Source organism: Aethalodelphis obliquidens, unplaced genomic scaffold (genome assembly GCF_003676395.1).
Source record: "Aethalodelphis obliquidens isolate GAN/ISIS:26980383/991018 unplaced genomic scaffold, ASM367639v1 scaffold48, whole genome shotgun sequence".
Lineage (NCBI taxonomy): Eukaryota > Metazoa > Chordata > Mammalia > Artiodactyla > Delphinidae > Aethalodelphis > Aethalodelphis obliquidens.
Window position 1 is genome coordinate 15,077,623 of NW_020837992.1, and position 25,282 is coordinate 15,102,904.

At 39.8% G+C, this 25,282-nt stretch overlaps 1 protein-coding gene and 1 pseudogene across 12 annotated transcripts in view; both read right to left on the reverse strand.

The window, feature by feature from the left end:
• The window catches only part of SMG7 (SMG7 nonsense mediated mRNA decay factor), a 71,124-nt gene that overhangs the window by 44,975 nt on the left and 867 nt on the right, over positions 1-25,282 (reverse strand). For 5 of the 11 annotated variants that reach the window (XM_027083057.1, XM_027083052.1, XM_027083060.1 and 2 more), the window contains one exon: positions 3,670-3,808. The exons of 5 other annotated variants lie outside the window; for them this stretch is intronic. In XM_027083057.1, the coding sequence (XP_026938858.1) occupies positions 3,670-3,785 (116 nt within the window). In that variant the 5' untranslated portion in view covers positions 3,786-3,808. Of the gene's footprint in view, positions 1-3,669; positions 3,809-19,897; positions 19,950-25,282 lie in introns of those variants that run through there. One more of the 11 variants, XM_027083051.1, reaches the window with a different exon arrangement.
• Positions 13,669-14,965, reverse strand: LOC113607562 (60S ribosomal protein L3 pseudogene; annotated as a pseudogene). The gene has a single exon (XR_003427986.1). The product of XR_003427986.1 is annotated as a 60S ribosomal protein L3 pseudogene (transcript).

The following is a 25,282-nucleotide window of genomic DNA, read 5'->3' on the forward strand; positions in this document are numbered from 1 at the left end:
CTTTCCAACCCCCTTTCTCCTATGAGCAGAACATAGGAATATAAGCCAATATCCTCTAAACTCACAGTTGTTAAGGAAAGGTAAATCAGGCTCTTTTGTTCTGGGAGGTAATGCTAGAGCAACTTATTTTTGGAAATTTAAATAAAAGCCACAGCAGGTTTTATTTCAAGATAATTTGTTTACCTATTTCCATAAAGTACTACGGAGTATTTGGGATAACAGTAGCCAACAATTATGACCATAAACATAATAACCTAATGATAATTATTTGTGTTAAATAACAGACCAGACAGTAGACACTATAAGGTGAGTGTGTGCTTACACATGCAGACACACATGCACATATACACTTAGATCTTTAAGATACCACCAAGTCTCATGGCATTAATCAGAAAAAAATAAATCACATCACTCTACTGTTGAATTTCACATAGAAAAGAACATCTAGGGAAGATGCTGCTCCTAAAGGAGCTTTTCTCAGTAAGAGATAATAAAAATACTAACTTGCTTTCTGTCTTTATGGAACGTTTTGGCACGAATTTTCAAATCTCCTGACACTCCACTGCTCTATATTACAACGTTCACTCTACAATCTATACAATTTGAATATGTGTACCTAGTTTTATAAAGGGCCATTTCTGGTCTGGGAATCTCAAAGTATGAGAAGGAGTTATTCTTCCAGGCAGAGAAAATATCACAACAATAAAAACAAAGCTGGGCTTCCCTGGTGGCGCAGTGGTTGAGAGTCCGCCTGCCGATGCAGGGGACACGGGTTCGTGCCCCGGGCCGGGAGGATCCCGCGTGCCGCAGAGCGGCTGGGCTCATGAGCCATGGCCACTGAGCCTGCGCATCCGGAGCCTGTGCTCCGCAACGGGAGAGGCCAGAGCAGTGAGAGGCCCGCGTACCACAAAAAAAAACAAAAAACAAAGCTAAGCCAGTGAAGGAGGTAGATTAATAGATCAAATGCACGGTAGCAAGCTACAGAAGATGAGCTGGAGAATCAAGGCAGAGAGCAGACTGTGAGGCCTTGTATGACATGTTAAGGAGCTCAGATTCTATCTTTTAACTACTAGGAGAACAGTGCTGAGTTTTAAACAGGGGCACAGCATTGTCAGAATTGCATTTTTAAAAGACTACAACAACAAGATGCATGGAAGGTGGATTTTAAAAGGGCGAGACTGGAAGAAAGGAAGTGATAATACAGATGAACAGAAAAGCCTCGATTCAAGAAATATGTGGAAGTAAAATCAGCAGGAGAAAAATAAAGCAGAGGAAACAGTCTAAAATCATTCCCAGATTGTTGCCTTGGACATCTGGGTGTTTGACAAACTGGGGGTGAGCAAGCAGACACTTAAAGATGAGTGTCAAGCACAGGGGAGACATCAAGACCAGGGATACAGTGTTGGAGTGATCAGCACAGCGATGGTAGTTAAAACCGTAAGAGTAAATGTAATTGCCTAGAAAGGCAGAAGGGTGGTGCTAGCTCCCTATCTTCATTTTTAAGTGGCAGATAAAAGAAAGACAGCCCATGAAGAACACCAAGAAGAAACTACAGGTGTACGAGAGCAAGAGAAGAGTGGTATAGGGAAAAGAAGAGGATAAAAAGGAAGAGTATTCAACAATCTCAAAGGCAGTGGATAAGTACTATAAGGATTGGAAGGTGTGTTAGATTTGGTGAAATAAGAGTCAACGATAGCCTTGCCAGACAAAGAAAAAATGTCAAATTGCAGTGAGAATGAGGAACAAATGAGAGGGAGAAGTCTAAGGCAACTCTTAAGACACCGGGCTGTGAAGAGAAAGAGAAGGGGGCCATGGGTAAAGAGACGTTGCTTTTTTTCAATGGGAGAGACTTGAGCATGTTTAGAATGAAGAAAAGAAGCTAGGAAAAAGGAATAGCTTGAAGATATAGGAAAGAACAAAACTAACAGAGCACGATTCTGGAAGAGATGAAAAGACATGAGAATGTGAAAAAGACAGGAGGCAAGACTGGCTTTGAAAAAGAGGCAGGATGAAATTGGAGGAAGGTAAGATTAGACAGAAATATGCTAGGAAAATTTGGGAGTAGTGCAGGGTGGAGAGATGTCCAGAGAATTCACTGCTACATTGCCTCAAATTCAGAGATAAAGTAGGAGAATCAGATCAGTGTCTGAAACTAAGAGGGAGATTAACTGAGGAGAATGGTAAGTCTCTGAGCTAATTACAAAATGAATAGGCAAAAGAACCTGAGAAAAAGTGATGAGTGCCATATGGATTAGACACAATGGAAAAATGTGAGGAAGAAGGTTCCCTAACACAGAGAATAATGCCTGGTACGTCATAGCTGTTCAGTAAAATGTTGCTGAATTAATGAACGGTAAAATGTGCATCATACTTAAGGCAATTTTATGTAACACAAAATGATACAGAATAAAAAAGACGTGGCCCTGAATCTGGGTTTCTTACATATTAGTAGTGCTACCTTGGAATTTCTTTCCAAGAAACTTCAATTTCCTCATCTATAAAACAGGGATACAAACTCCCTTTCAGAGTTGCTATCAGGAATAAATAAGACAACAGGTAAGTTACATAAAAGAACATGAGTGATAACTCCCGAGAGGGAGGGTTAATCTGACTATGACTTGAATACTTCAGTGACCACCAAATTACTTTTGCTAATCTAGTCACTGACAAAGGATCCTTTCTGAAGCAACACACTAGGTTGAAGAAGACAACATTCCAAGGTGGAGGTCAAAAATCCTAGATACCATCACATAAGGCTAAGTGACAAAAGAGAAACTGTTTGAATGTAATAATGACCGCATTCTAGTATGCACATAAAATAAAACCAGAGATTGATACATAAAAATTGCAAAGAATTTATGTTATTGTACTTTTTGGTTCTCCCCAAACATTAGCTTTGATTATATAAAACTTAAAAACTCACACAACTAGGAAGTGGTAGAACTTGGGTTCCACCCTGCAGTCTGGTTCCAAAGCTCATAAGTGTTACACAGTAAAGCAAGTCTTCTGGAATGGCCTGGCTATAGGTGTCACTATCATAGTATCAACTTGTAGGGGCAACTAGCAGTTCTCATTTAAAAGCCCCATCTCTAAGATCAAGCACCTTCACACTGTCATTTGAACTGATACAAGCTGCTGTGACAAGAGATACCTGCAGAGGGCTTCTCTTATATACCATCATATACCTATTCTATAGGCACCTAGGAGGCTTGACTGCATCCAGGCTGACATATAGAACCAAGAACTGATGTTCCCTGCACTCAAATGAACTGCAATATATGTAACCCAAAACATAGGAATTTTTATTTTAAAGGATAATCTACAAGATAAAGCACATGTCCCTATGCTTATCATAAATATTCAGAGACCACATATATAAACATAAACATTTCTTAAATTTAAATGTTTAAAAATTTTCCTTGAACTATAAGATATAAACACTCATGACAAAGTAAACATGCCAAAGTTCTTATGAAGCTACATAAGTTTAAAAAACAAACAAACAAAAAACCCCAAACCATTAGCACTCCCCTCCCCCATCCTGGCCAATATCAAATGCTTCAGAAAGCTTCTAATTCTTGTACTAGTGTTCATAGTATATGAATACTTTAACATATATCTCTAAAAGGAATACAAACATGTAGAAATCCCTTGTAATTTTCATCCTACCTAATATTACTTGATTTCAGATGCTCCTCTGATTTCAAGTTTCCGGTCCTCATCTGGGACTTAAATGAAACGTTTTCTCCCACAATGACTATCTGCAAGAACATCCAATTTCTCATAAGGTAGAATGGTTTAAGACATTCTAGATAGAGGAGAGGAGGAAAATATGAGTTAACCCACAATAACAGAGAACCCCCTTGAAGAAAGTTAAATTTTCTCTTTATTTAAAATGATCTAATGTCAAAGGCAAAGGGAAAATATCAAAGCTTTTTTTCCTTTTTATATTTAGTTTCTTTAGAATACACATTTAAAAATTCTGTTTTGTATATTTCTAAAATTCTAGTTTGGGATCAAAGTGTTATTCTAATCTCCCTCCCTGCCTGCAAGCTGAGTGATCTCTGTAAGGCAGAAACCAGTTACCCAGCAGGGCTCTTGCAGCACCAAGGTGAGAGTGCCCTGTAGAACACAGGAGCAGATGGTTGGTCCAAACTGGACTGCTTATGGAAGGAAAAACATGTAAAGTAATTAAACCACAATTATAGATGGTATAAATAATGCTTACATTCCAAGACCAGCTGAAAACGGCAGGTTTTAGATCTTCATTCACTCACTGAACAATGATTTGGTCATTTCTATGTACTAGATACAGTGTTAAGGACGAAGTATACAATGACGAACAAAACAGATTATAGTTCCTACCAGATTTAAATTCTAATGTGGACACAGACCAACAAGGAAAGAGGAAGCAGTAGAAAGTAGTGGTTAAAGGCATGGGCTTGGGTATCACGCTGCACTCAACGGCATGCCGGGAATAACTCAAGCCACAGGAAAGACATAACACAATTTCTTAGAGACATCAAGTTAACTCCAAGATTTGGACAAAATAAATTAATTATTATTGAATACTGATAACTGCTTACATTTAAAATTATTATGTAGCAGATTCTATGCTAAATGTTCTATACACCTGATCTCACAGAATGGGAATATAAAATGTAGTAGTTAAGTACCTTATATTCAGACTGCCTGGGTTCTAACTATGCTCTGCCACTTATTAGCTGTATAACCTTAGGAAAACTGCTTCTCTATGCCCCAGTTTTGTCAGGAGTAAGAAGGAGATATATATATATATAACTAAATATAAAAAGTACCTTCTTCATTGAGATGTTTTGAGGATTAAATGAGGTAACAGAAATAAAACACCTAGGACTGTTTCTTGTTAAATAAGCCCTCAAAACTGTTAGCTATTATTGTCATTATTATCATTATAGGTATTATTACTCTTCCCAAAAATCCTAAGATGTAAATGTTATTATCCTCATTCTAAAATGAGGATACTGAAGCTAAGAATGCACATTAATCAATTCTAGAATAAAGGACAAAGTTATTCATAATTTTTAACAATATAACACCAGTCTTAAGAGAAATTTCAAACATGCAGGAGGTCTATGTGGACTTTGGCTCCATACTTCCAAAGCATGTGACTTTAGTTGTACTTCAGTGAAAAAGACTGGGAGAAAATACCTCATGACAAAACCCAAGCTCATTAGTATAGTCTCATGAATGCCATAGGGGTTTGTTTAAATATTATAAATGTTTAAAAGGTCCCTGAATGAAAGAATAAAATTTAAAGTGAATATATAAAGAAAACTAATAATCACTGGGGATCTAGGTAATCGACAAGTGGATTACATAAACCATTATCGATTTAATTTTCATAGCAACCTGAGGTAACTACTATTTTTCCAATTTTATAAATAAATAAAGAAACAAAGGCTCAGAGATTTTAGGAAATTTGCCCCAAATCACAAAGATAGTGGGGTTCAAATCCAGGTGTATCAGAATTCCAGAACCTAAACTTCGTTTATTCATTATTCCATGATGCAATACAGACCTCAATTTTCAACAATTCACATGTTCAAAACTAAACTGTGGAACTTCTCTGGTGGTGCAGTGGTTAAGAATCCACCTGCCAACGTAGGGACACGGGTTTGATCCCTGGTCTGGGAAGATCCCACATGCCGCGGAGCAACTAAGCCCGTGCCACAACTACTGAGCCTGCACTCTAGAGCCCACGAGCCACAGCTACCGAGCCTGTGCATCACAACCACTGAAGCCCGTGCGCCTAGAGCCCATACTCTGCAACAAGAGAAGCCACCGCAATGAGAAGCCTGTGCACTGCGACAAAGGGTAGCCCCCACAAGGCAACAAAGGGTAGCACAACTAGAGAAAGCCCATGCGCAACAACGAAGACCCAATGCAGCCAAAAAAAAAACAACAACACTAAATTGTGACTATTTTATTGCTTATGATTTTATTCAGAGTTTGCCTATTTAAAAGCATAAGACCCACCCATATTCCCCTTTTCCTTAAACCTGAAAAACTCTTCTCCAGGAAATCTTATTGGTTTTAGCCTCTGGTATACATTCTGTCCCAGAGGTCTCTCTAGTTCTTCTTCCCACTCTCTTCCTCCTCATCACAATGCAAAACAAAAATCCTAATTTCTAGAAATTTTTGATTAATAAGACAATTGACAACACAGGTTTACTATATTTTCTTACATAAATTATATAGGAAAAATAAACATACACAGACTTCAATGGCAACAGCAGAACATTCCTTGGAGTGACCCTAAGTCATCACTACAAATAATTTGCACTGCAGCTTAGGGCAATAGCTATTCATAGAAAGAGTTCCTGAATACATGGTAAAAAAGGGGAGATGATATCTTTGTGGACAAATCTTCATGCTATACAACTTTCTTAGATACCATCTAAAATAAAGATCAAACAAATTTTATTATTCTCTCCCACACTGCTGCCCAAAGGAAAGATATAGCCTAGCCTCACTGTGATTCCAACATCACACAAAACCCACTTTTTAAGTTCTTCTTTGCTAAACAAGAAGAAAAAAAAAAAAAACCTCTTTAGTTGCAAAATGTACAGTAAATAACATACAATTCTATAGCATATTAACAAAATCAAATTACTAGCTGACTTAGGCAACAGATCCAAAGAAATTAAGAGTTTATACCATATCTGGCTCATATCAATTACACAAAAAAATATCTGAAAAGTTAATGACGGAATATTTTCCAAATCTGATGAAAGTTATAAACCCAGATATCCAAGAAGCTCAATAAACTTTGAGCATTTGAGCACAAAAGAAAACCATACAAAGGCACTGTAATCAAATGGCTGAAAAGCAATGATAAAGAGAAAATCTTAAGAGCAGGCAGAGAAAAAAATAAAGATAAGAATAATGGCAAAATTCTTATCAGAAAAAATGCAAGCCAGAAGATAATGGAATAATATCTTTAAACTAGTGAAAGAAAAAAAAAGAACAAACCCCAAATCCTATCAATCTATAATTTTATATCCAGCAAAAATATCCTTTAAAACTGAAGGTGAAACAGATATTTTTAGAAACACAAAAGCTGAGAAAATTTGATGCCAATAGATCAATACCATAAGAAATATTAAAAACAAGCTCTTGAGGCTGTTAGAAAATGGTACCAGATGGAAACCTGGAACTACACAAAGAGATGAGGAGTGTCAGAAATAATAAACATGTAAGTAAATGTAACTTTCTTCTTCTGTTTTTTTAAAATTTATTTATTTAATTTTTGGCTGCGTTGGGTCTTTGTTGCTGCACATAGGCTTTCTCTAGTTGCAGTGAGCGGGGGCTACTCTTCATTGTGGTGTGCAAGCTTCTCCTTGTGGTGGCTTCTCTTGTTGCAGAGCACGGGCTCTAGGCACAGTAGTTGGGGCTCGCGGGCTCTAGAGCGCAGGCTCAGTAGTTGTGGCGCACCGGCTTAGCTGCTCCGCGGCATGTGGGATCTTCCTGGTCCAGGGCTCGAACCTGTGTCCCCTGCATTGGCAGGCGGATTCTTAACCGGTGCGCCACCAGGGAAGTCCTACTGCTTCTTTTTTTAACCAGGTATAAGGCACCATGCTAAGAACTTTTACTCTGTTATCTAATTTATTCCTTCTCAAACCCTAGGAAACATATTATTTCCATTCTAACACTGAGGAAACTGGAATCAAAAGGTTAGATAACTTACCCAAGATCATACACCCCGTTTTCAAACTCAGGGCTGCCAGAAAGTAAAGGCCTTACTCTTAAATCACTATACCTTTAAGTGCTGTGCTTGGCTAATGCTCATATTTGGAGTATCAGGCTAAACTTTCTGATAATATAGCTCCACTTTTGAAAGCAAAGTAACACACTGACAAGGTAAATCCCATGAGAGATAACAGCTTTCGATATAAGAATTATCTTGAACATAACAAGAAAAAGACAAATAGAAAAAGTACCAAATTCAAATAGAGTTAGAAAACAAAACAAAACAAGGAAACACATGAAGACATAAACAAGGCCAGAGCAAAGAGTCATAACAGACATTAGTAAACTGAAATACATTCATACATGCTTTGAATGAATATTCATCAAATATATTCAAAGATTCCACTATGCATCAGGCACTGCAGAGGCCTTAGGGATACAAGTGTTAGCAAAACAGTCCCTGTCCTCAATTAAAAAAAGAGTCTTTGGAGTTAAAAACAGAAGCCTTTGGTGACCTGACCAAGTATAGTTTCAGTGGAAAGGTAGGGGTAGAAACCAGAGAACAATGGGTTGAGGGAGTCAGTATAGACCATGTTTATAAGGTGATAAATGGGGAAGATAAATATAGAACAAATGCTAGGGAAGGACAGGTTAAGGGAAGCTTGCTCAAATGTTTATGACAAAGCTCCAATTAAGGAGGGAAAAGGTTGAATATAAAAAGAAGTCTGTGGGCTTCCCTGGTGGCGCAGTGGTTAAGAATCCACCTGCCAACGCAGGGGACACAAGTTCGAGCGCTGGTGCGGGAAGATCCCACATGCCAGTGGAGCAACTAAGCCCATGCTCCATAGCTACTGAGCCTGCGCTCTAGAGCCTGTGGGCCACAACTACCGAAGCCCACACACCTAGAGCCCATGCTCCACAGCAAGACCGCAATAAGAAGCCCGCACACGCAACAAAGAGTAGCCCCAGCTCGCCGCAACTAAAGAAAGCCCGTGATCAGAAATGAAGACCCAACGCAGCCAAAAGTAAATTAAAAAAAAAAAAAAAAAAGTCTATGAGATCCAGAGCAAAAACAAAGAAAACCTCCTTAATAAGGAAGATGAGAACCTTTTCCTTTCTAAGAGCGACAGAGGCAAGGACTAGGAGAGGAAGGAACAGGAAGCAGATCAGTCCCACCAAAAGGTTTTTATTTTTATGTTCAAATAAAGACCATTTGCTGAGAGTAAAACTTCAAGAAAACAGCAAAAGTTTAACTACTGTAAAGAAATGGGCAAAACTGGGGGGAAAATCAACTAATAGGTATTGAAGTGGAAGACTGCATTTAAACAACTGGTCAGTCTGTAAGATTTTTTTTCCAGTGAGGCTATCCATAATACCCAAAGAAGCATATTTTCAGAATCATTCAGAGCAGATTTTCCTAGACAAGTGAGCTGGGAGGACAAGAGGACTGAGGATACTGGTAAGACAGGTTAAAGTAATATATCAAAAAATGGGCAGAAGAGCAAAAACAGGAGGAGGAAGAAAAGAAAAAAGCAGGAAGTGACTAACAGCGAAAAATTTGGAATCTACACTGGAAGTCCTGAACAGAGAAGCAGCTGGATTAATGCGGATCAGGCTGTGGTCAAAATGGAATGGTTGAATGTAAGACTTTAGAGGTAGAAGAATTCTGAAGAATAAAGTCTAAGATATAATATGGACATACATAAAGGTTAATATATTAAAGAGAAAGATTAAGAGAGAAAAGAAAAGAAAAAGGAGAGCTGCATTTTAAAGAGTGTTCTAAGAAAACATCAGTTCTATGAGCTGTGACATAGCTTTGGAAACCCCAACCTCTATCTCCCTCTTGGAGGTTCATAATACACATTAGCATGTTACAAACTATGAGAAGTCTTACATAAAGAATCCAGTTTAACCCCGTATTTTGAAATTTATTTTGCCTCGGATATATTGAGAACCCTAACATATATGAACTTCCCGTGTTCAGCGGAATACACTCTGGGAAATGCTAGAGTATTGGATAGACTTGTCTGTGTGTAATACAAGTAAAGACATCAAGGAATCTGCTTCAAAAAAAAGGTGAGATCATGAGACCTTCAGTACTGATGAGGATGTACAGAAACAGGTACTTTTCAAACACTGCTAGGGCCAGAATAAACAGTACAAACTTTCTGGCAACATCTACCAGGCATTATTTCCCCATTGCTGCTGTAACAGATTACCACTAATTTAGTGGCTTAAAACAACACAAATTTTATTCTTTTACAGGTCTGAAAGTCAGAAGCCTGAGTGAGTCTCGGTAAAAATCAAGGTATCACCATGGCTGTGCTGCTTTCTGGAGGCTCTAGGGAAGAAACCTAGTTTTTGCGTTTTCCTTGTTATTGAGACTACCTGCATTCTTTGGCTTGTGACCCCCTTCCATTCCAACAGGATGTTATCCTCTGTGGTTCTTTTCTTTTCTTTTAAATTTATTTATTTACTTATTTTTTGGCTGCTTTGGGTCTTTGTTGCTGCACGCGGGCTTTCTCTAGTTGAGGCGAGCAGGGGCTACTCTTCGTTGCAGTGCGTGTGCTTCTCACTGCGGTGGTTTCCCTTGTTGTGGAGCACGGGCTCTAGGTGCGTGGGTTTCAATAGCTGTGGCACGTGTGCTCAGCAGTCATGGCTCTCAGGCTCTAGAGCACAAGCTCAGTAGTTGTGGCACACAGGCTTAGTTGCTCCGCGGCATGTGGGATCTTCCCGGACCAGGGCTTGAACCCGTGTCCCCGGTACTGGCAGGCAGATTCTTAACCGCTGTGCCACCAGGGAAGTCATGTCTCTCTGGTTCTGATTCTTCTGCCTCCTTCTTCCACAGTTAAAGGATCCTTGTGATTACACCGGGCCCACCAAAAAATCCATGATAATCTCTTTATTTTAAGGTCAGCTGATTAGCAACCTTAATTTCTTTCCCCTTGCCATGTAACATAATATATTCATAAGTTCTGGGGATCAGGATGTAGACGTCTTTTGGGAGGCGTGTTATTCTGCCTACCACGCTTAACAAAATATTTTGAAATGTGCATATCTTGTCATTCAAATAAGCATGCACAAGAATATGTGTGTACCAGGATGTTCATTACAGCATTTTTTAATAATAATAAAGTATTGGTAACAACACACATTTTCACTGTTAGGAATTCAGTTGAGAAAATTACAGTACTCCTGTAATTTTCAGCATGCTGACGTTTCCAATGATGCTTTAGATATATAATTATGAACATGTCTTTGATAAAATGTCAAGTGACAAAAGAAAGATTACAAACTATATAAATGAGAACAATCCCAGTTGTTAAAACTAAATACATACATATGTTTATACAAGTATGTGAATGCTAATATACATATAAAAAAATAACTGAAAGGCTACACAACCCTGGATGGTAGGGTGACTATAAGTTCCTGTGTGCCTCGAACAGTCCAGATTTATGCCTGATGTCCCAGCAATAATTAGCACTCTCTTTCACTGTTATATGATCACTCAAAATTTTCTGGGTTTTGTTTTGTTTAAAACAAGTATGTATTACTTTCCTGGATGCAGAAGTGGCAAGAACCAGATCTATATTACACGTGAAATTTTAAAAAACTAAAGTAATTTTTAAGAAATATGTTTTCTAATATATGAATCTGCAAACACTAATTGTGAATCATCTAAATTATATATATATTATACCACTTGACAGCATCAACAACAAACAGATACCAAAAGGGAAAATTTTTCATTTTTAAAAGCACTGCCCAAGTGTGTACAGTGGACAAGGAGGGAGCAGATTAAGGCCAATGCCAACTCTGCCACTAATGAGGTACTCATTTTCCTTCTCTACAAAATGCCAATCCAGTTATGTAAGGTTATTGGATAGAAGAACTTAAGAAGACAATTATATAAAAGCATTCTGAAAAGTATAAAGCACTAGTAAAATGTAAGATGATACTCTTGAGGAATAAAACAGCCTACTTCACAGTTAAGACCTGTCAACTACCTTATACCCATTTAAGGCACAATTGCTGCCAACCAACTCAAAGACTACAAGTTTTAAGGTATATATTCATATTCAGAAATGCAGAAAATGAAAACAATGCATAAATTAGGCTCTTTACCCACCTAGAACTATGGTGGGTTTTATATATACATCTTCCCATGTAATTCTCCCAATACTTCTATCATTGTCATTTTATAGACAGGAAAATACAGAGCAAAGAGCTAAAACTAGAGAGGTTTAAGGTCACACAGCAGAGCTGGGATCTGAACTCAGGACAACCTAAATACAAATTAGGCCAATCTTAATTCAAAGGCTTTGCTCATTCAACTCACTACACTATGTTGTTTTCATAGGAAGCCAAAAAAAACCCTGTATTGGTTTACAGACAACCTAATTAACATATTTTTAAATTAATTAACATATTTTTAATTAGCAAGTGACTAACATGTTAACATTTTCAGAATCTATGACCAATATGCCTTAACCTTTGAGTTGTGCTTCTTAATATTCTGACCTTTTTTCATGGAAAAGCAAAGCGAAACTAACGATTATTTTAGACAAATAATATTATTATTTCAGTTATCTAAACTAAGCAGAATTTTCTTTTTTTTTTTTTTTTTTTGGGGCCACGCTGTGTGGCTTGTGGGACCTTAGTTCCCTGAGCAGGGATTGAACCCAGGCCCTCGGCAGTGACAGCACAGAGTCCTAACCACTGGACCATCAGGGAATTCCCTAAACTAAGCAGAATTTGAGAAATATGTATTTTAGATATTAAAACACAAAATTTTCACTTTAAAATATCTACACAAACTGCGTATGTGTGCAGAAGTACAAAATTTTGCAGATGCCCTAAGATACTTTTTATATCCAAATTCATCCTGTGGTGGTTCTCTTAGCACTATGCCTTTTATCTTTTCCCACCAGCAATAAAAAAATTTTCAAGTAAGTATACCTCTAACTCATCTTTTCTTTGAATACCATCTTCCAATTCCATTTTACTCTGATTATCTTATATCTCATCACCACACAGTGTCTCAAAGAAAATTTGGTTAGTTGTTGCCTGGTGAAGAACTAAATAATAATTCATGACCTTTCTAAGAAGCAGTATTAGTAAAACACATTCTAATATACTATATTCCAACTAACATAGCACTGAAATAGTAGGGCTTTGGGAAGAGGAGGGATGGAAAAAGGACTCAACATGGTCAGTGAACCCATGGAGTTTTTGGAAATAGACTGAGGATATTAATGCATCAATACAGCAATTCTTTAAATATAATAGATTTCAGAATCATGCTTCTCACTTAAGACAGACACTACAGAAGGGAAAATGCCACCAAGAACTGTGGGAACAAAATGTCAATGATCAAAAGGGTCTACAACGGTTTTTTTTCTTTATGACAGATTTGAAAAAGTTAAATCCAAAGAGACTTCACTTAATGTTCTGATCTCATCGCCCAATGCTACAGAACTCCTTTCCGTACCTCCGCCTTCCATGTTTGATCTCAACAGGTGAGGGATTCTATAAAATAAGTCTATAAACTCAAAGTTATTCTCAGAATTTTCACGTATTCATTAAAACTCCCCCCATAATAATTTAATAATGTTCCAAATAACTAATTTTTGCCTAAGATGAGGCTACTGTCAAAAACATGGAAAGGAAATTTAAATATTTATGTATCTTAAAGGAAATACTGGAGGCATTACATAAATTTCTCATCTCTTCATATTCTAGTAGAAATACATACAACAAACATCAGCCATTTAAGTATAAATTATTCCCGTAAGGCTAATGAAAGGTTTATTGAAAGAGCACCTTAGACTCCCAAAGGAAATGCAGAACGAGATTTAGAGTTCCTCCAACACACAGTCCCCAAGCATCTACTCATTCTGCCTGCTACATTCTTCCCTTCTTTTTTTTTCCCCCCACTGGAAAATAACTTTATTGAGATTCTACCAGCTGTATAATCTGTTCTGACATTAGGCCCCTTCTTCCTTTGCAATTCGGTCCTTCTTAAGTGGTCCCATGAATGCTTTCTTCTCCTCCACAGTCTGGAAGCAGCCATGGCCAAATGTGGAGGTGGTGTCAATAAACTTAAGGTCAATCTTCTCCAGGGCCCGCCGTTTGGTCTGCACCAGCAAGGACTTGCCAAGGGTGAGCACTTGCTTCTTGGTTCCTACCACGCAGCCTTTGAGCATGACAAAGTCATTGGTCACTTCACCGTAGTGGACAAAGCCACCCAGAGGGTTGATGCTCTTGTCAGACAGATCATAATCAGTAAAGGCATTGTTCTTGATCAGTTTGCCATCCTTGATGAGGTAGCCCTGGCCAATCTTGTAGATCTTCTTGTTGATCTCGGTGTGGTGATGGTAGCCTTTCTGCCCGGCCTGAGCCACAGAGAAGGCCACCCATGCAGGATGCCACGCCCCAATACAGGCAACCTTGCGCAGCCCTCGGTGGGTCTTACGGGGCAGCTTCTTGGTGTGCCAACGGCTGGTGACCCCTTTGTAGCCTTTGCCCTTGGTCACCCCAATGACATCAATCATCTCATCCTGCCCAAACACTTGGTTCACAGGGACCTGCTGCTCTAGCCTCTCTCGGGCCCAGTCCGGTTTTTCGGCCTCAGTGCCTCCGTTCAGCTGGATCTCCATGAGGTGGGCCTTCTTCTGGCGTAGAGGAAGCAGGTGCATCTGGGTGTGGGCAATGACATGAATGACCTGGTAGTACTTCTTCAAGCTGTTGAAGTCCCTCTCCAGCTGCTTCTTGCCATCTACATCCTGCCACTTCTTGCAGTATTTGGTGAAGGCCTTCTTCTTAGATTTATGCCAGTTCTTATAGAAGCGCCTTTTGCATTCATCACTGATGTGCTCAGCAAAGATGGTCTTAAAGGTCCGGAGGCCTCGAGGTGTTTCCATGTAGCCCACAATGCCCACAATGCCCATGGGTGGCGTCTCCACGATGGTCACAGCCTCCACAACTTCCTTCTTGTTCACCTTGGACCCTGGCCTATCGACCTCCCTCACAATGTGGGTCATGCCAGCCTTGTAGCCGAGGAAGGCTGTGAGGTGCACGGGCTTGGAAGAGTCATCCTTGGGGAAGCTCTTCACCTTCCCGTGGTGCCGGCTGCCGCGCTTCCGAGGCAGAAAGCCCAGGGACCCATGCCTGGGAGCGGAGAACTTCCTGTGAGACATCCTGCTGTCGGATGCTGCCGGTAGAGCTTCTCTTCTTTCTTTACCTGACTAATCCTACTCATCCTGTAAGACTGAGCTCTTGAGTTCAACTCCAGAAGCTATCTCTGAACTCCTGGGCAGTAAAAGTTCCACTTCCCTCAATATACTCATGGCATCCCTTGAAAACATTCACCTTGGTATTTACCACATTACAGCTGCCCCTTGCTATCAGCAGGGGATTGATCCCCAAATGCTCAAGTCCCTTAATATAAAATGGTATAGTACTTGCATACAGCCTTTGTACATCCTCCTGTATACTTTAAAGCATCTTTAGATTACTTATAATACCTAATCCAATGTAAATGCTATGTAAATAGCTGTAAATACAATGTAAATGCTACGTACACAGTTGCCTGCACTTGGCAAATTCAAGTTTTGCTTTTTGAACTTTCTGAAAAATTTTTTCCCCAATATTTTCCATCCGCAGTTGGTTGTATCCACGAATGTGGAACCTGCAGATACAGAGGGCCAAATGTATATTGAAATATCTGTGCAACATCCATCTCCCTCAGGAGACCACTAGCCTAAGAAACAAAAATCAGTCCATTTGCCTTTATATTCTTAGAGCCTAGCACTGGCATTCGTAAGTAATCCATAAATGTTTTGCAAAAATGAAACAAAGCATGAAAACTCTATTCAACACCCATTATGTACATTACGCATTTAAAAATTGTTGAGACATGATCTCTATCATACTCAGTCTAGCTGCAGAGATAATTCACGTACATAAAAAAAAGAGGTCACTAAAAATTTAAGAAATTATAAGTACCAAATGACTGAGAGACAGGAAATGCTACAGAAAGTCAATGACTGCAGAAATCACCCGGGTGGACATGGAATTTTCCCACAGAAGGTGAAATTTAAGAGAGTGGAGGATAGTACCTCCTGCAGGGGAAATGGCCTTGGGAGACAGATTAAAGCAGGAGTGGATAAACCATGTTTAGAAGACAATGAGTAGGTTACTCTAGCTAGGGCAGTTGACTCTTTTCAAGAGGTAAGGAGATATCATGTGACAGAGATAGACGAGGGTCATTTTATGGAAGGCCAAGAATGCCAAACTAAGGAGCTGAAGTGAGGGAAAGCCACATACAAATGCTTGTAAATAGAAGCAATGCAAAATTAATTGGCGGGGGTGTGGGGGGGGACAGGTGGTGGAGTCTGAAGGAGAATTGGAATTTAGTAAACATATGTGAACTTTTTTATTTTTTTTTAAAGGCTGACCACAATTTTATGAGATCAATGTTCAATTTAAAGATAAAGAAATCATGGGCTTCCCTGGTGGCGCAGTGGTTGAGAGTCCGCCTGCCGATGCAGGGGACGCAGGTTCATGCCCCGGTCCGGGAAGATCCCACATGCCGCGGAGCGGCTGGGCCTGTGAGCCATGGCCGCTGAGCCTGCGCATCCGGAGCCTGTGCTCCGCAACGGGAGAGGTCACAACAGTGAGAGGCCCGCGTACCGCAAAAAAAAAAAAAAAAAAAAAAGATAAATCAAGACCCAGAGATGTTGTTAGTTCAAAAACAGAGAAAGTAGTGGGTAGTGTTTAAAAACCCAAAGTCAATGCTTTCTTCTTGCTACTTCCAAGAACTGCAGGCAAGGTACAAGGTGAATACTATTTCAACAGTTATATATATAAATTGACAGTGCTGGAAATAGAAAAGAACAGACAACAGGAAGGCAGCATTTCCAAAGTGGTGTATGTGTGGAAGAGGGTGAGGAAAAAACTGGGAGAACTCAAAGATGACTGCAAGGTTTTAAACCTGAATGGGAGGATGGGGAGTGGCAGCACCAATGAGGAAAATGAGAAAACATGAGGGATAGGGGAGAAGAGAAGGGTAAGGATTAATTAAGAGTTTACCTTTAAGAGTGCTGACTTTGCTGTGACAGAAAGACTTCTAAAATTAGGAATGTCCAGAAGGCAGAGGTGCAAAATTATCAATTAGTCAGTGCCAGGGGCTAAATTCCAGGCCTTATATTGACACATAGCTAAAACTTACATGCTTACTATATGCCAGAACTATCCCAAGCACTTTACAAGTTAACTCACTTGACCTTTATAACTCTAAGGGATAGCTGCTACTACTACCCTCACTTTTCAGATGTGGAAACTGAGGTACAGAAAACTTAAGCAGCTTGCTCAAGGTAATACAGCTAGTAAGTGTTAGAGCTGTGCTTTGGATCCAGGCAGTTCTGCCCCAGAGACCATGCTCTAAACCACTGGTCCCCAACCTTTTTAGCACCAGGGACTGGTTTTATGGAAGACAATTTTTCCACGGATTGGCGGGGGATGGTTTCAGGATGATTCAAGTGCATTACATTTATTGTGCACTTTATTTCTATTATTATTACATTGTAATATATAATGAAATAATTACACAACTCACCATAATGCTGACAGGAGGCAGAGCTCAGGTGGTAATGAAAGTGATGAGGAGTGGCTGTAAATACAGGTGAAGCTTTGCTAGCTCGCTCACCAGCCGCTCACCTCCTGAGGTGCAGCCCGGTTCCTAACAGGCCACGGGCCGATGGTGATCCAGGGGTTGGGGACCTCTGCTCTAAACCACTATACTCACTATACTCAACTGCACTTTGTTATGTATGATCCTATGCTTATGCCTATTTCACTAAATAGTTTATAAACTCTCTGAATGGCAGGCATGATACCTTTTACCAATTTGTCTCTGCAGGACTTAGCACAATGATTTATACTAAGTAGGTGCCTGACAGATTTTAAACAATGATGATGGGGTGACAGCAAAGTACCGTGATTTCTGAGGAAAAAAAATGTTAAAAGAAAATAGAGGAATATGGCCATGCTTTTCTTTTTGCCATAAGTGGGGTGAGGTGGACCAGGAAAGTAAGATAAAATAAGAATCAGAATCTCAGTGCTAAAAACAACAGAGCTCACGAAGTTCCTGTACGGCTGCTGTGCGTACATCATAGCAGCTATGAACTATGTGGTAATTATGTACTTACTTATAGGCCTGGTAAAACTACTTGAGGGTATATTCTCATTTCATCTCCAGGGACCTGGGATATATCTTGGTGCAAACTGAATGTTTACTGATGGGATGGATGGATGGATATGAGAGGGACACAGAAAGACAGAGAAAGGAGAGCAAAAGTCTGTGTGTGAAAGAGAGGAAAACAATCAACGGATGAATTTGGCCATTAGGTCTTTGGCATCTTTGGAAAGGTTAATTCCAATAAAGTGCTAAGGAAAAATAGCTGGATTACAAGGGACTAAGGAAAAGAAGATGGTAAATAAAAGGAAAAAGAGGGCTTCCCTGGTGGCGCAGTGGTTTAGAGTCTGCCTGCCGATGCAGGGGACACGGGTTCGTGCCCTAGTCCGGGAATATCCCACATACCGCGGAGCGGCTGGGCCCGTGAGCCATGGCCGCTGAGCCTGCGCGTCCGGAGCCTGTGCTCCGCAACGGGAGAGGCCACAACAGTGAGAGGCCCGCGTACCGCAAAAAAAAAAAAGAGAAAACACAGTACAGGGCACACTTGAAATTGTTAACCATAAAGGAAAGGTAAGGAAGGACAGAGCTTAAAAGGAAAACGGGAACAGGAAAGAATTTTTAACAGAAGGCTGATATTGGTCCACAAAAGAGAAGACTAGTAAAGGGAATAATTAAAAAGACTAAAAGAAGAGAGACAGCACATCTGAAATAAGGTTCTGGAAGAATAATATATAAGCAAGAGCAGAGGTAAAGAAAGGCATTCTGCAGGACTCTACTAGCCAAACTGTTTTTCCCTTTTTGAGACCTATACCAGCCATCAAGTCTTCAGGAACTACCACTTCACATATCTCTAGTTCTCTGTCCATAACCAATCTTATGCAAGAAAAACTTAGAAAGGCCTGGCCAGAGTTCTAATGTCATATATTAAATGGGAGTGAATAAAATTTTTAAAAATGTATTTGGAATAAAGGAGCCATGAGATGCCTGAAATGTCAATTTACCCAATAATCCACTTTTTAAAAGTCCCATCCATATTTCAAAACCCAGATAAAATCTCACCTCCTCCGAGATACCTTCCTCACCCCAACTCCGTTGGAATAAAGTTCTTTTTCCCTAAACTTAAACAGTACCTGTTTCTCTATCATATCACTTACCAGTTCATCCACTATTACAGTTACTTAAATGTCTTTCTCTAGTATCTTTGAGTTTCCCATAGGCAAAGCCCCTATAATTGTGCTCTGCACATAGTAAGTGTTCAATAACTGCCAGTAAAATAAAACACAACTTTTAAAAAAATATATTTAAAACTTGTACAAGTTTCTATGGGTGAAGTCTAAACATAGTAACTAGCCTATCACTACCTAAGAGAAAACTGCTAAGAGAAGCCTTGGAAATAATCTGTGGCTTTAGGGAGAAGAAAAAAACATGAATCTAAGTGAATCTGCACCCACAGGGAACTTCTGGCAACATGTGGAAACATTTTTGGTTGTCACAAATTGGGGAGAATGATACTGGCATCTAGTGGGTGGAGGCCAGGGATGCTGTTAAACATCCTGCGATGCACAGGATTGCACCCTGCAACAAGGAATTATCTAGCACAAACCCTGAACAACACTGTTACTTAGTCTACCTGAGATTCCTAAAGTTTTCTTAACGTAGTCACCTACTCCTTCCACTGACTTAAAAACTGGGTCTCAGGGAAGGTGAAAACAACCTGCCTAAGCAGCTCCACTTACATGTTAACAAGAAAGGAGTTGGTTACAAGTTCTCACTTACCATGTGACATGTTTGCCAAAATGCCATCCCTGTATTTTTCTGTAACTGTTGATTAGTCCTTCTTAGTTACATGTAACCTCCTAGATCACTGTTAAGTCTATCCACAACAATTCAGCAACTAAATTAAAATATAGCTTGATTACAAAACTTCAATGGCAATATGTGATGACCACCTGCCAAAATACCCACCTACAGATGAACAATCCACCATCCAAAAGATATCTGCTTAATAGTGTGTTCTCTGAAAAAGATCAATCAGTTAAACAAACCCACCTAAACTTTCAGGTACTCATGCATGCCACCAGTAACAAAAATCTGAAAGGCTAGCCACGTTTAGAGATGTAGTTGGAGGCTGCGAATGGTATTTCTCCACCAAAAAACAAACTATCCCTTTTCAAGGCTGAACTCCCCTCCACCCCAAAATTGCCTCATGACAAACTTGCTACACTAGTGGGTCCATATCTTATTATAACGTATCTTACAAAACAAAACAAAAACTCAGCAAACGCTTCATCTACCATGAAGGTAAAACATAGCAGCTGTTAGAAAGCAAGGAAACACAGGCTAGGACAGGAAGTATACATTTTGAATCCAACTGAAACCACAAGGGAGGCAGAAATTAACTGCTAAAATAATTTAGCCTGTTAATATCCAAGCACGTAAAATGCTATTAACATTATTATAACAAAAAACAGACTTATAAAGCCTCAAGAGAGGGTCATTTTTTTTTCAAACAATTTTCCCATGTTTGGTAAATCGGCCATGTTTGGCTGATTTTCTGGGACCAAAGCTATTTTAAATCCTGGGCATGGGAGTGGGAGGGGGCTGGATGGGTCAGGGGGCGACTTCTCAACCATGTGAATTAATATCAGTGTGTGCTATAGGACTTCTTGAAGCTTCTAGCAACAGTGAATATCCAGTCCAGCATTACCAGATTCTTCCAGAACCTGGAGCCCACCCTATTTAGTATATTTATTTCTCCCAAATGATCCCATGACCTTGTTCGCCTCCCCAGGCTACAATAAGACTCTGCTTGTTAATTTATCCAGTCTCATCCCCTCCCTTTACCTCCCTCTGTCTCAAGATTTACAGTGACATATTTTACCTTACAATATACTGGATATTTTAATTAGTACTTAAATGACAGCCATTTTTCTGCTGTCTCAGAAAAACAACCTTGTGGATGTTATATTCTACTTCTGGTAACAAAGTTTCTGACAAAGAAATGTGCAACTGGAATGCACCTCTCCACCCATAGAGGTATCATGCAAAAAATTTCTAACAGAACAGACGATTTGTAGGCCTTTCCTGTCAGTGGTCTAACGCCAGGGATCAACTTCAAGTGGATCCCACAGGAAAACCTTCAGCATAAAAAGAAATTAAAGATAAAAAGAGGAGAACACTGGAGGAAAGAGGGAGGGGAGTATGAACAGTTGCCTCCCACAGTCACAGCAGATGTCATTCAGTGGCACCGGTGCCACCTTGTACCATCAGATTTGACCTGTTTGGTATTCCCTATGGCTATGATTATTCCACTATCTCATCTTCCAAAACAACTTCAATGATACCTTTCCTGTATGGTACTTCAATACTTCCCCCACCATTTTTCCAACTTTGACATGTTAATTTCCATATTTCTATTCTTTCAAGTGCTATTCTCTTAAAGCATGAAATTATACCTCACCTACTATCTTCTCTATGGCCTCACCCTTCTTCCACCCTTCTCAAGTGAACTATATTCAATACACCCTATTCTTTTACTCAACAAAGATGTCCAAGTCTTTACAAATCTTTCCATTTTATCATAAATCAAAAGAGAAAACACTGAAATTTTCTTCAATCCGAGTATTATATTTCCAATGTTATACAGTCTAGAAGCCCCAAATTTAAGACCATTTCTTATTTTTATAAAATATAAGAAAGTATTCTCAACTTAATCATTTGGATAGGAGTCTTATTGGGTCTCCTATTTCAAAAAATGACACTCCCCTTCTAACAAAAAAATTTCATCATCCTTTCTTGCCCAGAACATCACCCATCCAGAGGATAGGTTTCCTCTCCTTTCATCTATGCTCTACTTCTACAAGTCAAGACCAATTCAGTCCCCTTGCTGTTGAATTCCCTCTTTCTTTGTCTTACTGATGCTTCTTACTGCACATCCTCATTTCTCACTCTTTTGAAACTGCCATCTTACCACCCCATTTCAACACCAGACACCCCAGCTCATTTACTCTAAGAAATTAATTCAGCTGAGACAAAACTAATTTCCATCTACATGAGGGAAGATCTGTAGCTATGCAGTCTAAAAATTGCCCAGTCCTGGTTGTACACCACTGACAAAGGTAGACAACAAAACTCTTCCTAAAGTGAAAGTCACAAAGAAAAACTGCTATACCCCCAACCACGCTCACTCAGCAATACCCAGCATTCTCCCTGGGTTGTCTATAAAAACCAATGGTTCCATAGGCATCAAAGAAAAGAAAGTGAACATAATGCTTCCCTGAACATAGTCTCTAGTCTCTCACAGCAGACTTTATTTTTTAATTTTTAATACAATTTTTAAAGGTTACTTTCCATTTACAGTAATTACAAAATATTGGCTATATTCCCCATGTTGTACAATACATCCTTGAGCCTGTCTTACACCCAATAGTTTGTACCTCCCACTCTTCCACCCCTATACTGCACCCCACTCCATCCCCACTGGTAACCACTAGTTACTCACAGCACTTTACTGGAATGATTATCTAAAGAAGAGAAAGAGGGAAATTCTGGCTGGTGCAAGCCGTACTTTATTATCTCTTCCCATTAGCCTCAGACTACTATTAGCCCTAAGACTTGCTTTATTTACTTAGGATAGATGAACAAGATTGAGAAAAGCCTGGCTCTCAGGAATTTTTAAGTGATTCCAGGTCCTATGCCTGTTCAGTTTTGCCTATTCAACTTTAGCTGGAAAATTTAGGCTAAACATTGTGTTCATTCTTATTCGTTTCTCCCTCCTTCAATGAACTAAATTCATCTCAAGGTGTCTACTACTGATTCCGCAACCTAAGGGTAAGTCTTCCTTACCATGCTAACTTTAAAAACATGAGATACATTAACACAGAAGCCTCTCAAAGCCAACTGATCTTCCCATTAAAAATACCACCACTCAAAAAAAAAAAAATACCACCACTCTCCCAATCTGCTTTTCATTATACCTTTCCAGTCCCACTGCTACCACCTTATTTCTAACCCTTAACTGCCCACTACACAGATTCATCTTCCTAATACATAGCCATGAACATGTGATTTCCCTTCTAAACAAATCATCTCAGATTCTCCACTGTCCACCCATTTTAACCATAAACTACAGACCATAATATTCAAGATACTCTCAAATATGGGCACCTAATCAAATAGGCTTTCCCTGACCACGCTTGTTTATAAAAAACAGCACATCCCTATCTTGCTTTATTTCTCTTCCTAGTACTTTGTCACCACCTGGTAAACGTATTTATCTGTTCATATGTTCATTTGTTGTATCCTTCTATTAGAAAATACTTTCCTATGTTCACTCTTTGGTTCACCACTGAATCCTCAGTGCCTAGAATACAGTAAGCTCTCAAGCCATACCTGTGGAAAGAATGGATGTCACACAGTATAGCTGATCTGGAGTTAGAAGACCTACATTTGAGTTAGAGCTTCCACATACCAACTATATGATCCTCAACAATTTTAACTTCTTTGGGCTATACTTTCTTCATCTGTAAAAAGAAGGGGGTCAAACTTAATAAGATATGAAACTCTCAAGTTTTTCCAGCTGCATCACCTAACATTCTTGTTTAACTGGACTGAATACCTCCCCCAGCACCCAACTCTCCTTTCCATATATCTCTGCTCAGTTTCCTTACATTTGGACTCCTCCTTCTCAATACACACTTCTCAGAATACTGTTTACCCTTAAGGTCCATTTTAAGTGCCATTTTCTTCTTGAAGCCTAACAAACTGTAAACTCTGCAAGAGGAGGGTGGAGTTCTCACTTTTCTACTCTCAAAAGTTATTATAATGCCTCCCATATAGGTGATCAACAAAATGACTGATGAATCATGTGTATGAATGAGAAAATAAACAAAGGAAACTTTTCCTGATTCATCTCAATTGCTCAGGTAATCTCTTGCCTTTGGACTCTTATAAAACTGGCATCTTTCATGATCCTTACCATATTTTACTTTCCTAATATATACTAATCTGCAAATTCCTTAAAATTAAGGACTGTCCTGATAGTTTCCATATCTCCTCTCTATAGCATCTATCATACACCTTTGCCACAGTTGTATTTATTAAGCTTATCTGATATGTTAAACAACAAAGGGATAATAAAGGAGAAAAAGGACTTCGATATACAGGTATCATTCCAACTGCCCACTGTACAGTTATTGAGTATACATGATGTGTGTTATTAAACTCAGGCATTCCACCATACTTGAAAGATCTCATCATTCCCTCCTCTACACACACTGCTTAATAAAACGATTACTACTTTCAAAAGCAGAATAGCTACCCTCATGTATCACCTAACTACAAACCTTCTCTTGAAACATACATGCAGGGATCCACTCACATATCAATACTTTCACTTCACTAAACAGCTAAAGTGACTTTTCTGCTCATTTCAGACTTCTACCCCGTCCAATTCTCTCCTCCACAAGGTATGAAACCACTTTTAAAATCATTTTCCCATACACCTGCCCTTCTTAGTTCTGCTACTGAAAGACAAAAAGGACCCGTTTCTGGATCTTCTTTCCCCTTTTCTAAGCAGTGGCAACTCCCCAATTAATCCCAGGCTCTGACAATCTTATTTTTCTCTGTCATCAAGATTTTGACCCTCGTTTACCTCTACCTCCAAGCTCTTATTCTGCATCCATGGAACCTTCCTAGCTGCACAATAGCTGGTGCAATATGCTCTCGCCACCATGTACTTGGTTCCAATGTGTCTGCATCTTCTTCCTCCTACAATGTGTGTCAATCGCCCCCTTAACCCTCCCCAGATACACATCACATACTTTCTCACTCTGCACCCATACGTCACTCTACCTCGACATACAAGTTCCTTACACCACTCTAATGAATCCACACGACTCTTAGAATGGTATCTCCCGACTGCACTGATTCTAACCCAGTTTCTTCGGGGGAACCCAACCGCATCCGTAGTGCCTCCTTCTTTCCTCACTTCCTCACCCATTCCCTTCTTTATGCCCTCCACCCGCACTCCGCCAACTAACTACAGATGACATTATTCCTCAGTACTTCCAACCCCAGAATGAAGAACAAACTCCAGCTTCCTGCAGTCTCCCCCTCCGCTAGTCCTCCCTCCCCGGCCCCACACACACCCCAGGTGTGCAGACTTCCACCTTGTCTTCTCCCCATTCATCGCTCCAGTCAATCCCACACACCACGTTTCCCCGCCACCGGGATCAGACACCTCCACACCCACCTCCACTCCGGGTCGCCGCCGCCTCCCCCCAACCCTCACTAGAGAGCCCGCGACCCGGGGCGCGCGCACACACACATTCTCACGCTTCCCTAACCTCC